General features: G+C 42.9%; 1 protein-coding gene across 1 annotated transcript in view; it reads right to left on the minus strand.

Moving 5' to 3' along the window:
* Window positions 1-2,317: 2,317 nt before the first annotated feature.
* Window positions 2,318-16,471, minus strand: part of ANKRD13C (ankyrin repeat domain 13C) — a 78,472-nt gene continuing 64,318 nt past the window's right edge. The window contains exon 13 of the mRNA XM_044440712.1: window positions 2,318-6,712. Within this exon, the coding sequence (XP_044296647.1) occupies window positions 6,582-6,712 (131 nt within the window). The 3' untranslated portion in view covers window positions 2,318-6,581. The remainder of the gene's footprint in view (window positions 6,713-16,471) is intronic.

A 16,471-nucleotide genomic window follows, 5' to 3' on the forward strand; every position in this document is an offset into this window, starting at 1 on the left:
AGCACACTTACCTGTGAGCTAACATTTTTCTATGTATCTGTAGAGCCAAACTGGAGTAATAACCAATCTCTGATCTGCTAGACCTGAGCCAAGTGTAGATAAACTGTAGCCAACATACAAACACCTTAAACAAATCATAGTTTCTCATAGTCTGGAACAGTTCCATTAAGTGTGTGACTAGGGTAGCAGTTTGTGCAGTGGGTCCCTTACAGATGGGAGTCTGTGGTCTTGCAGCTCATGGTAGCCATGCATTGATGGCATGTGTTTCTTTTAAGTAGGCTGTGGGATTAGCATAACAGTCCATAGGGCTCACTCTGGGTTACAAACCAGTATTAAGCTCTGGAATCATATTATGGAGTTAGTCTTAATTCTTTAAGGCTGTGTGTAAATTCTTCCTATCAAGTGGATATATTTGTTAGACTGAGATAATGATTAATTTATGTTAATTTATATCCTGCTGTTTTCTTTTTTTAACAAAGATCTCAAAGCTGCTGACATTTTCTTTCCTTTGCTCTCATTCTTATTCCTACAACAACCCTATGTGGAGGTTGGGCTGAGACTCTGGCCCAACTATTGAGCTTCAGTTTTGCAAAGATTCATCCTCTACCCTCCAAAAGCCAAAGATGTAATGATCTCTGGAGTACATGAGTACTGGTGTGAAAGCAATCCAACTGATGTTTCCGTATAAACATCATGAACACACACCTCTTCCCCACTCCAAGGTACATGTATTTGTACATTCAGCTAACAAGGAACAGTAGTTCTCAGCCTTGCCTTCAAAAGTGTGTAGACCCTTGCCACAGAAACATTTCTGTGATTTAACATTATCCAGCTCCATTCCATTTAGCAGTCTGCTGCTCTGCTTTCTCTGTCGTTGCTCCTATGCCTAGGACTGTGTCCTAGAACTCCAATGCCACAATCACTCAAGGATCAACTTCTCTCTGTAGCCTTTGCTACAGCCCTGTAGTATCACTGTGTAATAGTGCATATCCTTCCTGTTGGCTCTTGTGACAATAGTCTGTAACTCCCTTGGAACAAAGGCCTTTTGTAAAAGTTCAATGGATATAAAGTGCCATATTGGCACAAGCTTCACATCATTACAGAATTCATGCAGAAATTGGTTCCTTCCATATGCGTATGAGAAGAACACAGAGCACTTGTATTAGCTAACTTCCAGGAGTCTTATAAAAGATGATCTGGTGTTGAACTCTAGAGTTCAGGACTCTAGACATAAATATGAGTGGAAAACTCATTTCTGCAACTGCAATCAGAAGCAAAGATGACAGTTCTAAGAGAACTACAGACCATTCCCATACTTCCTAATGCAACACTCAGGGATGGAATCATCTAGTTTGGAGCTAATCAGAAACAGTTACATGATATACTGTAGATCTGTAAGGATTTCTGGCTTCAAACAGTTTTAAAATGGTAACAATACTATTATTTTTTTAAAAAATGGATGGTCCCTTACCGTAGTCTTGGGATGGTTTAACAATAAGACAAAATAGAATAAAACACAGCATCCTAATCAAATTCTTAACCAATCAACAATAAAACCCATATTAAAAACAGTCAAACATTAAAACATAGGGAAACAAAAAGGTTTTAGCCTGGCGCCAAAATGAATAAAGTGATGGCATCAGGTGACCCTCTCTGGGGAGCATATTCCACAATCTGCAGGGTGCCACCACAGAGAGGGTCCTTCTCTGGGTAGTCCTCCTCCTCTCTATAGGATGGTTCTTGGAGATCTTAAGGGGCAGGCAGGCACATATAGAAGGAGACGCTCCTTCAGGTAACCAGTTCCTAAGCCCAAAAGCTTGGATGTTTACAAGCGGATTTTTGGGTGTACGGAGTAGTGGAATGAAGGCAAGGGTTAATGGGAAGCAGGGAATGAGAAATATGCACCAGACTGTGTTCTTATTCCAGTGCGGTTGGAAAAATTTGGAAGAAATTGTCCCCTCCCCCTTCTCTGTTTGCCTGCAAAAGATTTTGGGGGTAACTCAAGCCAAATTTCTGGGTGGGAGTAGAGCAAGTACAGAAGTGTCTGGATACCCTCCAGGGCTCCACAGAAAATGTAATGTCACTATGTTTTTCAAAAGCATCGAATAAACCAGTTCTGTTGATTTCACACAACATGATCAGGTTGCTGCTAAAAAGAATGTGACTAGCTTTGGCCTGGTACTAGCATTGACACAGCTGCATTTCTTACTTGGTTAAGAAGTGTGCTGAATACAGTGAATTTCCAAGGCATAATTTAAATATTTCAATTTTAAGAGATCTTTGGCTTTCCACTTGAAGAGACTGAACACAAATGCACTGAAAATTGAGGATTTTATTGAAAAACTGACCAATAAAATGTTCTTGTGAAAGTGGTACACTGTAACAGCTTTTTTTGTAATTCTTAAACTTCCTCTAATATGGAGGAAGTGTCCACACATGGTAGCGTATAGATTTTAAAATGTCCATATGTTCCATTTTAAAAGCAAACAGTATCTTTTGGTCTTAATTCTAAGTGGTGCAACCAGAACAAAAACAAAAACCCCTATTAGTGAAGGTGAGCTAGATTAGACAAACACAGGAAAATATACAAAAAATGACATTTAAGTTTCCACAATTATAAACTTTCAAAAGAAAAACTGCAGCATTATAGGAAGTTAGTTAATAAAGTTTAAATAATGTAATTATCTTTAATGAATCAAATCCAAGTATATATTTATAAATTGACTTTTTGAATATATTATGCTTCAACTTATGGTGGGTTTCCAGCACAAACTGATATCCACAGGTGTACTATTTGATACAAATTGCTATATATCCATGAATTGTCATTTCAGACTTAATAAGGTAACTGAAAAGTATGCTGCTTGGAAAGAAAGATTATTTCCCTTTGCCATGAATTAAAGCAATTACTTGGAAGACCAGTAAAAGTGAGTTTAGTTAAGGAAGAGTTTCTGGAATTCCTTAAAAAGATTCATCATTTATGTTTATCAAGATACTTTTGCTAGATTTTGCTAGAATAGTGAGTTTAACTTATCCATCCTTAATCTGTCCAAAATATTTGGAATACAAATTGCTTCCCAAAAATGCAAACTTCAGCTACGTGAACTTAGAAGCATAGAAAAAGGACTTGAACCTGACCCCTCCTGTGGTAGTTTACACATTGTTGCATGGACTTTTCTTTGTAATGCAATCCCATATCCAAGGAGATGCAAATCCTTGAAAATGATTCCACAGATCTCCAGGACATAATATTTTCTTTCCAGCCAGTGAGAATGCATTTAAAGAAAAATTATGAAGTGCAAAATGCTAACCAGGAGTTACCTAATTGTGACTTTGCTACATCAGAAAAGAACAAGGAGCCACAAGTGCTGTGAAGTCTTGCACTATTAGGTGCTAAACAAGTTTGCTTCATTCATGCCAATTCATTACCATCAAAATTTCAGATCTAAGACTTTCTAATCTAGAATTTGCTCTAAGTGAAGGAATGTACCTGCATGCATAGAGCCCCCTTTACTGGGATTTCCCATTTATTACAAAGAGAGTAAATATACATGAACGTTATTTTTAGTTGCATGGATCACTGTCACAAGTTCCTGAACTAAAAGCTCTATGCATACAAGAATTTTTTAAATGCATCTGGCCTTGGACAGACCAGCTGCTGTGGGCACCAATTTTTCCTGAAACTTACTATTGTAACAAAACACTCCATATAGCTACACATTTTAAGATGTGATGAAATACAATATAAATTGCATTTTTAAACATCTATCACAGCTGGTAAGGCTCCCCTCTTTTTTGGGGTGCAAATAGACTAGAATTTCTGAGAGCTCACAAATGTGCTCAGAGATGTTGCAGCACCTCTTACATTTTTATCCATCAAGTTCAAGTTAAGATTAATCTCTTTTCTAAACAGAATTTACTAAACCAGTATTATGCCTTTACCAAAGAGGACAAGTATTTCCATTGGGTTGGATCCAACCTTGCCTATGCTTAGAGTAGACCTACTGAAATCAATGTAACAATTTAGCCACAACCAAGTTAAGTCCTATGCACTTCAGTGTTCTACGCTAAGCATGACAAAGGCAGGATCCAACACTTTCTGTCTAACCACTTTGAGCAGAGACCTATTTGCTAGACACTATTCTGACAACTCTTCGGTCAATATTTATTTTTGTAGATCTCTATGAAAGACAACTTTGGCATTATTTACCCAATAATTTTAGATTTAGGAAATGACCAGTTGCATATTCCCACAGTTTGGTGGCCATCACCTAACTGCATACTGCTTGTCATTCATTCATGTAAGAACAGAACTGTAAATTCCTATAAAGCATCTCTGTATTTTATGAGGTACCTACAGGACTAATAAAACAAAGGGCAAGATCTAACATCATGTGAACAGACTTCCACTCACACAACAGCACTTTTTCTCTCCCTCCACCACAAATCCACTTTAGAGAGTCCCCCTGGCCTCCAGTTCCATCAGTAAATGGGGTCAGCTGGATTCAATCTACAGTGTCAGGCGTTCAAAGCCCATGCCACCTCCTAGAATCAACTAGCAGAGGAAACAGTAACTGACAAAACATTTCTGCATGTATCTGTTTCATTATCTGTTTACATGGAAAAGTTGCATCTCTCATAATGGATATTGGTAACAAAATTGTACTTCCAATAATATGGCAACCACAACAGTACAGTCAGTCAAGGGTTCACACAGTTTTTACTGTCAAGATTAGTTAAGGTTGGAGCTTTGAATAAATTTACCATATTTCTGGAATTGGGCCCAAGAATTCTCCCATCATACATTATAGCAAGTGGGACTACTGTATCTTTTTCCTAACAAAGCTTATGCGGCTCACCGATTTTGAGTGCCGGGACCCACCTCACCTTATTTCACATTCCAAGTTATCGCCAGCACTGGGTGTGTTACCCAGCATGGTGGTTTTCTTCAAGTCTGAAAGTGACTTGAGCAGTTTCCAGAAAAAAAGATTGACTAGGTTGCACAAAGAATATACTTCTGAAAATATTTACATTTTTGTACATTTACACATCACCGGAAGCTAAACCTCTGAATACAAATGATCGTTAAGTACCGACAATTTTGGACACATTCTTTCCAGTAAAGCAAAAAGGCTAGGTTATCTTCAAGTTTCATACACTGGAACCATGTGAAGATCCTAATTTTTAAAAACCCATCTGGGGGGAAATAAAACAAAAACCATTCTTCTTTCTGTAGCTACCCATGCTGGGAACACCCTGATTATTCTTGCACATTTTTTCTTTTATTCATTGTAAGCCTTATTCATTTATCCTAGATTTTTATTAGGAAAAAAATCTAAAGCTCTGAGATTGTTTCTGTAATATAACTGCATATATTAAATATATTCCCAAGTGCATCTGCACATCAATATAGGGTGAGTGTGCTTGATGGGTATAGATTAGATAAACCCAAAAAGAATGGACTGGTTTGCACAAACAGTATGGGGGGGGGGGGGGGGAGGAAGCCACAGGAGTTTGCTTAAGCTGCAATGCATGCAGGATAGAAATACGTTTATCATCCAAACACAGTAAACATGGCTCCTTTGAGAAGGAAGCAACCCTCAAACAAGCCAACAAAGCCCATTGGTTATATGAAGGTTGTTTCTCCCTCAAAGATGACATGCTATCCAGGTTTGGATAGTAAAAAAAAAGCCATGGCTGGGGATGGTTGTGATTATGTGTTACAGCTTGCTTGAACCAGGTCAATGTCAGTGATTCAACTTGTAGACTAATGAAAAGTCTCCAAGCATGCTCTCCAACATGCACAGAAAGGAAATTTCCAACCAGCTTGAAAAAATAGCATCAGCAAATTTCATGAGATTAATAAATGGAGAATGGAGAAATTAACAGTTTGGGAAAATATGAATAGCACCACAATGAATTGCACTAAGGTGCTAAAGGAGGTACCTTATTCCCTGCAGAGTGAATTCTCTAGTTCCGAAATGTATTGCAATAAGGTAAATGCAACTGTTTAAGTGGCTACCATTTGGTTCATTATCTACATAAAATTAATTTCTCTTTACTATATGCTCAGCTGATGTTCAATTGATGGAATATTACAGAATTTACAATTAATGAAAACAAAGCTTAAAGGGAGGTTATGAGGGCATCTTGAATAACACAGATGCTTTGAATGGCCACCAGCCAGGTAAGACATTTTAGTTATTAATGTTATGGTCCAAGAGTGCTTTTTATTACCAAGAAACGTAAAAAATTTAAAAACAAATTACAGTCTTTATAGCTGTTATGTAAGTATGTTTGGAAGGAGGAGGGCTCATCACTGAGGTGCCAGGCAACCATGCTTGCAGGTCTGGATGTATAAATGCATGTGACACACCAGGACACCTGCTGTCATTTAGACACTAGATGGATGCTCTTGATATTGTACAACTGATTGAGCTTCACTCAGTGTTCCCTTTCTGAATTAATTTAAGTTTTATCCCTTCCAGTTCCACCCACTATCAGGTGTCTGTGGGCTATCTGCATCCTCTCCTTTTGTGGCATGCTGGTATTCTTTATTCACAGCTAGGTTTCCAGTTACATTAGAGATCAGGAAAACGGCTAGGGTCCTCCTTGTAGTCATCAGGAATTGTGAAGATTGATTCATCAAATTCGTCATAACGAAACTCCTGAAAAGTCACAGTGGCTGTGATGGTTGGAAACACAGGTATATCTAGGAGGAACAGAGCAAAAGCATTGATTTGATTCAATGAACTGCAGTATGAGACATTGTGTCTTTAGAAAAGAATTCTCCTGCCCTACCACATTCACGGGATCTTTCAGGACCACCTTGCCAGAGTAGAGCTTGAGGGAAATGCTATGGTCCAGTATGGAAGATGGAGTTTTAAGACTACTTTTCACCCCGTGGATATTGGCCATGGAGTACCAAAAGTTTCCTGCCTGTCTCCAATAATTGTTAACAGGTACATGCAAATGCTGGAAGAGTTTATGCAGATATTTGGGCTGGAGTTTCACCAATATGCAGACATGCATGGTTTGACCTCTTACTTCCATCTGGTAATCCCAAGAAGGAAGCGTTAAGCAGCTATCTGAAGGCAGTTCTGGGATGGAATATGGCAAATCAACTGAAAATTCAGAGGAGACAGAAGTATCAGAAAGAGCAATTCTGTATAAGATCGGCACCTTCTTTTGAATGTGGTAACCTCCCCCCCCCCCCCGTTGCCTGAATACTCAGGTATAATTTTTGGTGATACTCCTGCTGCCAATTATTTATGGATGCACAGGTGACCTCAGGCGTGACCTCAGTGGCCTGGACTTCCTTTTAACAATTTGCACTGGTGCATCAAATGCAATGCTTCCTGCAGCAAGCAGATGCTGCCTAAGTTATACACATACTGGTTAAGTCTAGAATAGACTACTGTAATGCTCTGTACAGACAAATGGATTTGAAGACATCACCAACCTGATGACTTTCAGAAGTTTTGCACTACAATTTCCGTCACCCCTTCACCACTGACTATGTTTGCTGGGTCTGAAGTGTGTTGTAGGCCAACATCTGGAGAATGCTCAGTTAGGAAAGACTGGTTCTAGAAACCACAGCGGCTGCAAAAATTCAGCTACCAAAATGCATGTGGAGGCTGTGTGTGTTAATAACAACACACCAAACTTTGCATTATTGCACTGGCTACCCATTCATTTAAAATTGCTCCCATTCATTTAAAGCTGCTTTTCCCAACCTGGTACTTCCAGCTGTTTCCAGGTAAATCCCAACAGACCCAGTCAGCATGGGCAATGAATAGTTCAGAGTGTGCTAGTTTCACAGAAGGCTCTTTTAAAGGATGAATTTAACATGTTGCTACTAAGTTTGAAAATCATAGATGACATGCAACCCAGTTATGTGAAAGACCTTGTATATCTGTAGATTAGCTTTGGAGGCCCTGCTCTCAGAGCTGCCACTAAGGTTGACTGCGCTGGCAGCTACCAGAGATAGGATCCTCTTGGTAGCAGCCCCACACATGTGAAATTATATCTGCCTAAGCAAACCCTAAGCATTTTATTTATTCCTACAAACACTATTTTGTTGGACCCGTGTAAATTATTTGTTTTTTTAGTATGTTGTCAATTGTCTAACCTTTATTTTAAGTTGGCTTGGAAGGGCTCCCCAGAAAAGAGAGGCAGAAAGATATCAAATATATATTCATTCTCCAAGGCCCACCCCATCTTTTGAGAACAGTTTGCGAAAGTCCCTACAACCTTAAAATATTGTCAGCCATTTTCTTTAATTCTACACCACCAAATTCAGACAGGAAGTCCTCTGGGCAGTCACTATGCTATGTGTGTGTGAGAGCAAGCAAGCAAGAGAGGAGGCTGATCCTAGTTACTACTGCTCTAGTTTGCTTGGACCTTATTTCATAGCTTTATATGCCCCTGTCAAAGTTGTCCAAGAAGGGTGGGAATATTTTAAAAAAGGAAATTTTAAAGGCACAATTATAAACAATTCCAACAAGAGAAAAGAGAACAAGGAAACATTGTGGCTTCATAAAAAGCTTAGGGATGATCTGAAAACAAAAAAAGGTCATGTATAGGAAGCAGAAGGAATGCCAGGCTACAAAGGAAAAGTAAAACAGGTAGCATGCAATTGATGGCATCAGGAAGGTTCTGCTAGGGATGAATTGTAGCTAGCAAAGGATGCTAAATGCAACAAAGAAACCTTTAGATATATCCATAATAAAAGACAGAGGAAAGAAATGGAGGATCCAACTACTCAAGTGGATGCCAAAAAGAAAACAGATGACAAAGAAAAGGCAGAAGTATCCAATTCCTACTTTGGCTCAGTCTTCTCCCAAAAGCTATATGACCTTCCTGATGCAGGGGAAGTACAAGCTGAAGGGGCAGGATGGCAGGTTGAGATCAACAGGCAAATGCGGAAATCCATCCTAGAGTAACAGTGAAGCTGGAAGAACTCTCAGAAACACTGTCTATTTAATCTTGCAGAAATCATGGAGGACAGGGGAAGTGCCAGATGACTAGAGAAGGGCCAAAGTTGTCACCTTCTTCAATAAAGAAGAAAAGAATCTGGAAACTTAATACCCTGGAAGATGGTAGGGCTGGATAAATGTGGATGGCTTGGACCATGTCATTGTTTTGCACAGGTCCTCCACCAGGACACCAGCATTTATCACTGTTGCCATTGCTCTGATTGAGTGGGCTTTTGGTTTTTGTGAAAGTTCCAGTCTGGCTAATTGGTATGCTAGTTTGATGGTTTCTGTCATCCAGTGGGCCAGTCTTTGAGGTGTTATAGGGTTTTCTTTTGCAAGTTCCGCATATGAAATAAACAGTCTTTGTTTCGGGGATTGGTTTGGTGTGTAAGCTGTAAAAGGCTAAGGCACTGAGTACATCCCATGAGCGTAGTCTAATTGGTCCAGATGGTACTGAGAAGAAAGCTGGTAGGATAATATCTTGATTCAAGTGGAAGAAGGATGCCACTTTGAGGAGAAAGGAGTGGTCTGGTCAGAGTACTGCCTTGTCCTTGTGGAAGGTTAAGAATGGAGGGTCAATCCAGAGGACACATGATTTGCTAGCCCAGCGTTCTAATGTAATAGCCACAAGGAAAGCCACTTTCCAGGACACCAGATGGATTTCTGCAGTAGTCAGAGGTTATTTGGCTACTGCAGACACCAACAGTGGCTTTGTTGGTGCCTGGAGCATCACTTAAAGGCTTCATCCCAGCACACCTGATCAGGACAGTGGTGATATGTTCTGCAGTCCTTACAAAAATCTTTTGGCTAGAGGGTGAGAAAAAACTGAATACCCGTCAATCGTCCCATGGAAGGAGGATATAACCACCAAGTATATTCTAACTTGGCAATGGCTTAAAGGCTGTGCAAGAAGGTGAGAATCTGGTGGATGGAGGATAAATGTTAGGGTTGAATCCTTGCTGTTTTCAAAATGTTCAATTCTTTTCCAATCTTCATATGAGTGCCTGATAATTGCTTTAAGCACAGCATCAAGGATTTGCTGTATTTCTGGTTGTAAAAGTGTTCTTGGATCTACCCAATGATCTTCCAAGCCATTAGTTGTAATGTCTCTATGTTGGGGTGAAGGACTTGTCATCTGTCCTGAGATATTATGTCCATCTGCAGTGGACGTTTTCTGTAGTTCCTGTTGGACAGGAGTAGGAGGTCCATGAACCAAGGTTGCCGTGGCTACCATGGAGTCACTAGGGTACAATCCATAAGGTCTCCCCAGAACTTGGCCACTATTTTTGTTATGAGTGGCAATGGTAGGAACATGTAAAAAGTTCCTTTCCATTTTAGGAATGCATTGCTGAGAGATCCTATGCCTATCCCTGCCCTAGAGCAGTATCAGTTGCACACTGCATTGGCTGGTGTTGCAAACAGTTCCACAGAAGGGCTTCTCCATATTGTAAATAGCTGTTTCAGGAACACGGGGTGCAGTTCCTACTTGTGTGCTTAATCTGTTGGCTATCTCATTGTAGACCCCCTCTAGATGGACTGCTGAGGATTACAGTGTGTTTTAAGCACCAGTCCCAAATCTGTATGGGCAGTCTTGTTAGTGGAATGAAACAAGTTCCACCCTGTTTGTTTAAGTAATGCCATGATGGTACTGTCAGAAATTATCTGAATGTGGTGCTCATAGAGCAATGTTGGAAAGAGAGCAGGGTTTTTCATACTATAAGAAGCTCCAGGAAGTTCATATGCCTGGTGCACTCTTGACTGTCCATATCCCATGTGCTATCTTGCCAGTGCAATGAGTTCCCCCTCCCTATGCAAAGTGTCCATCATTATGGTCAGATGCAGTGTCTTTGGATCAAAAGGGACACCAGCTGAAACCGTTTGCGGTATAGTCCACCAAGTGAGACTGGACCATACCAAATGTAGTATGAAGCACTTCAGTTTGGAGTCTTGCTGGGAAGAAACTCTCTCAAAAACCACAGCTGGAGCAGCCTCATGAGGAGGCGGTCATGCTGCACAACTGAAATGGTAGCTGCCATCAGTCCCAGGGGGTGTTACATTTGCAGTGCAGTAAAGCTGGCATCTGTTTGGAGGCGTACAACCGGTCCACATAAGGTTATGGCTCTGTCCTGTGAGAGGTTGAAAAGGAAGTAATCAAGTCCAGCCTTGCACCAATGTACTAGATGGACTAGATAGGAAAGAGGACAGATTTTTCATTGTGAACACAAAGACCCAGTTCTTGCAACAGGGCACAGGTAGTGTCTGATTAGGATAAGATGGTTAACAGTCAATCATCCAGATACAGGAAAATTTTAATCCCTTGAACCAGAAGGTAAGCACAGACTTTGGCCATACATTTTGTAAACACACTCAAGGTGGTGGCCAGTCTAAATGGAAGAACACAGAACTCCTAAGTCTCTGTCCCAATGTGGAAAAGGACAAATGTCTATAGTCCAGATGGATGGTGATATGAAAATATGCATCTTTTAAAATGATCAAAGTAAAACAGTCCCTTCACCTTAGCAATGGTAGTATAGTTTGTAGTGAAATCATGTGGAAATTCTTGTGTGGAATATGGTTCTAAGGTCCAAAATGGGGTGAAGGCCACTGTCCCTTTTAGGGATGGCGAAATATCTTGAGTAGACTCCCCTCTGGTTGATGGAACCACTTGGATTGCTCCCTTTGCTTGAAGTATGGCTACCTCCTCTTCCAAGGTGACTAACAGGAAGGTAATCTATAACGTTCCCAATGGTGGAAGGGATTCGAATTCAATGTTGTACTCAAATTCCCTTATGGAGAGTACCCATCTGTCTGATGCTATGCCTTCCCATTTGGGAAGGTATTATGTTAAGCAGCCTTCAAACCATATTGGTCCAGATGGTGGGTTGTCAGCAGCACTATCTCTCAGTATCCAGCCTCTTTTTGGAGGGTTGCTCAGTGTGAGGAGGGGTGTCCTGACACTGCTGGAGTGAAGGCAGGTTGTAAGACTGGCTCCTTCCAGGAAAATAAGATGGGCCCCATGGCCACTTATGTGCTCTGGGTGCCAGGGGAAGCCCATCTTATGCATCATAGCTCTCACTTTTGGGACACTGTCCAACTTCTTGTCCAACTGGGTATTGAAAAATGCCCTCACCGTCAAAGAGTACATCCTTATTGAGAGTCCTTGTGTCCTGCAGGAGCACAGATGCCCTCAGCCAAGCATGGTGATGTTTTGCCACAGTGCCGACTAGTGCTCTTGAAGCACAGTCCAGATGATGTCATGCTGTATTTACTTGTTGCTTGGGGAAACTCAGGGCTTCTGGTTGGAAGACTCTAGTAAGTTCCTATTGTTGTTCTGGGAGATGCTGTGCAAGAGGCACCCCCCCACCACCATTTTCTCCCATAGGAACACCTGGTAGTGTACCATCATAGCCTTGTAATTCAAGATGCGCAACTCAAGTCCCATCACCACGTATATTCCTTTCACCAGTGGAGTCTTCTCTGTCTGCAGGCACTGAGTGCTCATGCTGAGAGCATCCCTGAGCTGACTCCACAATCACCAAGTCTGGATGAGGGTGATGCAGAAGGAAAGGGATGTCCCCTCCTCAATTCAATATAGACTGTCTAAGCACCTGTGTTTCAAGACTTCTTCATGGCGTTGGGAAGGGTTGGCACAAATAGAATGGCCACTGGAACAGAGTCCTCCATTTGGATGACATTGTAAATTAGGTCAATTGGCAGTTCAGCTAGCTGCTGGGTTTCCAACCCGAGGGATGTCACCATCCAGAAGACTTGCTCAGAGAATTGATCCAAGTCTTCAGAGGGGGATCCTGGACCTTGGGTGGTTATGATGTCCTCTGGTGATGTAGAAGCTGGTTCATCATATTCTGCCTCATCCAAAATGGAGGCATAGTCTGCCGGGATGGAAGATGTTGAGGAGTGAGTGGACAGTGAAGGCAATGCTCATAGCAGTGGTGCTGGGCACACTGGTTGCTGCTGGATGGCAGACGTTGTTCGCCCTGAGCCAGAATGGATGAGGAAGTAGGCCACAGATCCTCTTGCAGGAACGGGTTCCAATATTGCTGTTGGAAGCCTGTCTTTCTTTGTTCCCAGGTAAAATATGAAAGGCAGGTTTTTTAATGTTTAAAGCAGAGTCTGAGACAAGAATATGAGCCAAAGGAGCTTTATTCTAGTGCACTATAGAATAAAGGAAGACTAATGGGGTACGTGCCAAAAGCAGAGTCTCAAAGGTGCTACAGGAAAACATACATTATATACCCTACCTCAGAGGCTTTATTTCCTAATACACATCCGATACATCAGTACAGCAATGCTTCCCCTTGCTATCTAGTTCAAAGAGTTGAGGTATCTTATCCCTTTGCAATTCACACCAGTCTGTTGTTTTCACACCCTCTGCAATCCACACTTCAGTTTGTTACTCAGATAGGATTTAGAAAAGGATTAGAAAATTTTAGAAATGAAAAGATAAAGTTATTGAAGAGAGCTGAGGTAAAAAAGAGATTTTAAGTCATGAAGAGAGCTAGGAAGTAAATAAATCTGAATCACCCAAGGCGGTACTTGAAAAACTGGAGAAAATGGCCGGATCCCTGCCTCTATATAGCACTGGGGGAAGGGGATGGGGTTCCCACCCAAAACGCTTATCTATCAACAACAGGTCCCATGCAGGTACACAGTCCATAAGTGTGATGCACAGAGACCACAAAGAAGAATGGCTTGGGACCTGGATACCTAAAGGAATGCCTTCTTCCATATTTGCCCTCCTGCCCCCTGAGATCAGCAGCAGGGGCTCTCCTCTGGGAACCCTCCATGAAAGATATTAGGAGGCAAAGTACCCGGAGGAGGGCTTTCTCTGCAGTGGCACCCCATCTGTGGAACGCGCTCCCCAGAGAGGTCCGCCTGGTGCCGTCGTTATTTGTTTTTCGGTACCAGGCCAAGACCTTTTTATTCAAACAGTATTTTAATAACTTTTAATATTGGCTATATATGTTTTAATCTGCAGCCAGGGTAGATCTGGAATTTATTTGTATTATGTTTTATATTATTATTCTTATTTATTTATGTAAGCCGTCCTAAGGCTTTTGCGAAAGGACGGCATATAAATATTACAAACAAAGTCAAGTACTAACAAACAAAATAAACCCCTAGAAGGGCTTGCTGGTAAGGAGATGGTATACCCATCATACCCATTCATCACTAAAGACCCCCCCTTGTAGTTTCACTTCTCACTTGACAAGCTGTGTGACAGCTGTCAAATGAGAAGCAGTGCAATAAATGAATCTATTTGTTGCCTTAGTTTGTCAATGTCTATGGTGGTGGTTCCTATACCACCATCCAGAACATTGAAAAGGGAAGGTGGTACACTTGGAATAGATACCTGTACACCTCCAAAAACCCAAACTTTTTTTTAATGATTAAAAAATTCCATAATTCCCAGGTGGTGAACCAGTGACAACTGCTCCAATGTGCCACTTGGGCATTTCAAAGTGGCTCTCACATCTTGATCAGCAAAAACTAAAAGAGAAAAGGGGAAAACAAACTGCAGTGACTGCAAAGGTAGTATGATTAGGGTGGGGAAGTATAAGCCAGTGAAAATAAGTTCAAGTGACTTAGCCATTTGGTGTGGGTGTCATTGTCAGCGGCCCAGACAAGTTTGGCAAGAGCAACAGGACTTTTTCTCCTCTTGCCTTTCTCCTACCTGTTTCTGCACTTCACACTGGTTGACATGGATTAGCTTTCTACAGAATTAGGAAATAAATGTTTAAAATACATACTGATAGTGTTCTCTGGCCAGGGGAGCAGGGGCAGGGTATCTCCTGCCATCAACTCCACAATAATGGTGATTGCCATGGCGTGCTGGAACAGGGAGCGGAATGCTTGTTTGTCACCTATAAGTGGGGCCTTCCAGAACTGCTGCATCATGCGTAACAGTGCAGGCAGCAATGGCATGGATACTGATAGCACATCTCCTGGGCCAGGGGGTGAAAGACAGGGTCAGCTGGGTGAGATGGCTGCAGGCCAGAGTCATCCGCATGTGGGGGACAAAGTCAGTGATCTATTCCCCCTCCCGCTCAGAGACCTGGTCATGCCCTATCATGAGGGCTGGCCTTCGAGAGAGCAAGGAGAGGCTGGGGAGAAAAGCCAAACCGAGCTGTGGGAGAAACTCAGACCTGACTCCCATGAAGCAGAGTGGCATCCATGGAAACAGTGAATGAATTGTGTCAAGGTGGGGGGGGGGGCTGCGTGAGCAGCAGTGGTGGGCCCTTCAGTCATGGGCACAGCCAGAAGGGCAGTCAGAGACCAAGCCGGGGCTGGGCCAGAGATGGCAGGAGATGAGGCAGTTCCGATGGTGAGAGCCAGGGCTGGTGTCATGGGTGACCCCACAGCAAGAAGGGGCGTGGAAATGTCACGTGGAGAGGGCCTCGCTCAGGCAATCATGTCAGGAGCAGTCCTGGCCCCCGTGTTGGCAGGCTTGCTCTACGGGGCACTCTCCTTCTGCTTGCATGTGCACCCTGCGTCTCCCGGGGAGAGAGATTGAGGATGGCGGTGGGTGGTGTGCCTCAGATTTCCATGGTAGGTAAGTCTGTCCTGGTCAGTGACTGGCAGCACAGCAGTGGCAATGACAGGAAACTTAGGGCAGGCAAGGTCAGCCACTGAGCCTTCTGAAAAGTCAGAGTCACTCCAGATGGGGCAAGGCCTCCTTTGCAGGTGGCAGCCACAACAATCGGGCCAGAGGTGTCGGACTGGTGGTCTGAGAGAGAGGAGGCCAGAGACCAGGAGGAAGAGGTGCCCCAGTCTGAGAGGGAGGAATAGGGAAGTCCCCAGGGTCCCTTGGGCAGTGATGAAAGACCCACGGCTGGTGGGGGTGACTCCTGCAGTAGTTCCCTCAGCAAATGAGAGGCACAGCGGGTGGGCACTGTGTGCATGCGGGGCTGAATTGCATGGTGACAGCAATTCAAGTGCTGGCAGTCGGCCCATAGCTGTGGGTCAAGCACACACCTCCTGGGAATTCTCATCTGGGACTACAGGCACAAAGGAGACCCCAGGATCCAGAGTGCATGGAGAGAATAGCAGTCTTGATGGCATGGAGGTCCCTCTTCTGGGGAGCAACCTAAGTTCTAGATGGCACCTCTGCCAGCGTGGCAGGCCTCCTCCTAACAGCCATGTGGTTCCTCAGTGCAGATCTTCAGTGGTTCCTCAGTGCAGATCTTCAGTGGTCCCTCAGGGGAGGTCTTCAGCCCCAGTGTGGGGGAGTCAGCAACACATAGGGCACATTGTCCAAGCATAAGTATCAGGTGGTTAGTGTGAGCACAGGTATCACTGATGTGCCCTCACCAAGGCAGAGGAGGAGCCAAGAGTAGCCGACCTTGGTGGAAATGAAGCAGCTCATGCGGCACAGCAGAAAGCCAGGCTGGCCATGTGCAGTAGAGCAAGCACGTGGAGCAAGAAGCGAGTGAGAGAGAGCGCGAGAGGCTGGGGAGGGCAGCCTCATATCAGTT

The sequence above is a fragment of the Varanus komodoensis genome, unplaced genomic scaffold, assembly GCF_004798865.1.
Source record: "Varanus komodoensis strain SLA01 unplaced genomic scaffold, ASM479886v1 scaffold1, whole genome shotgun sequence".
NCBI classification, from domain to species: Eukaryota; Metazoa; Chordata; class Lepidosauria; order Squamata; family Varanidae; genus Varanus; species Varanus komodoensis.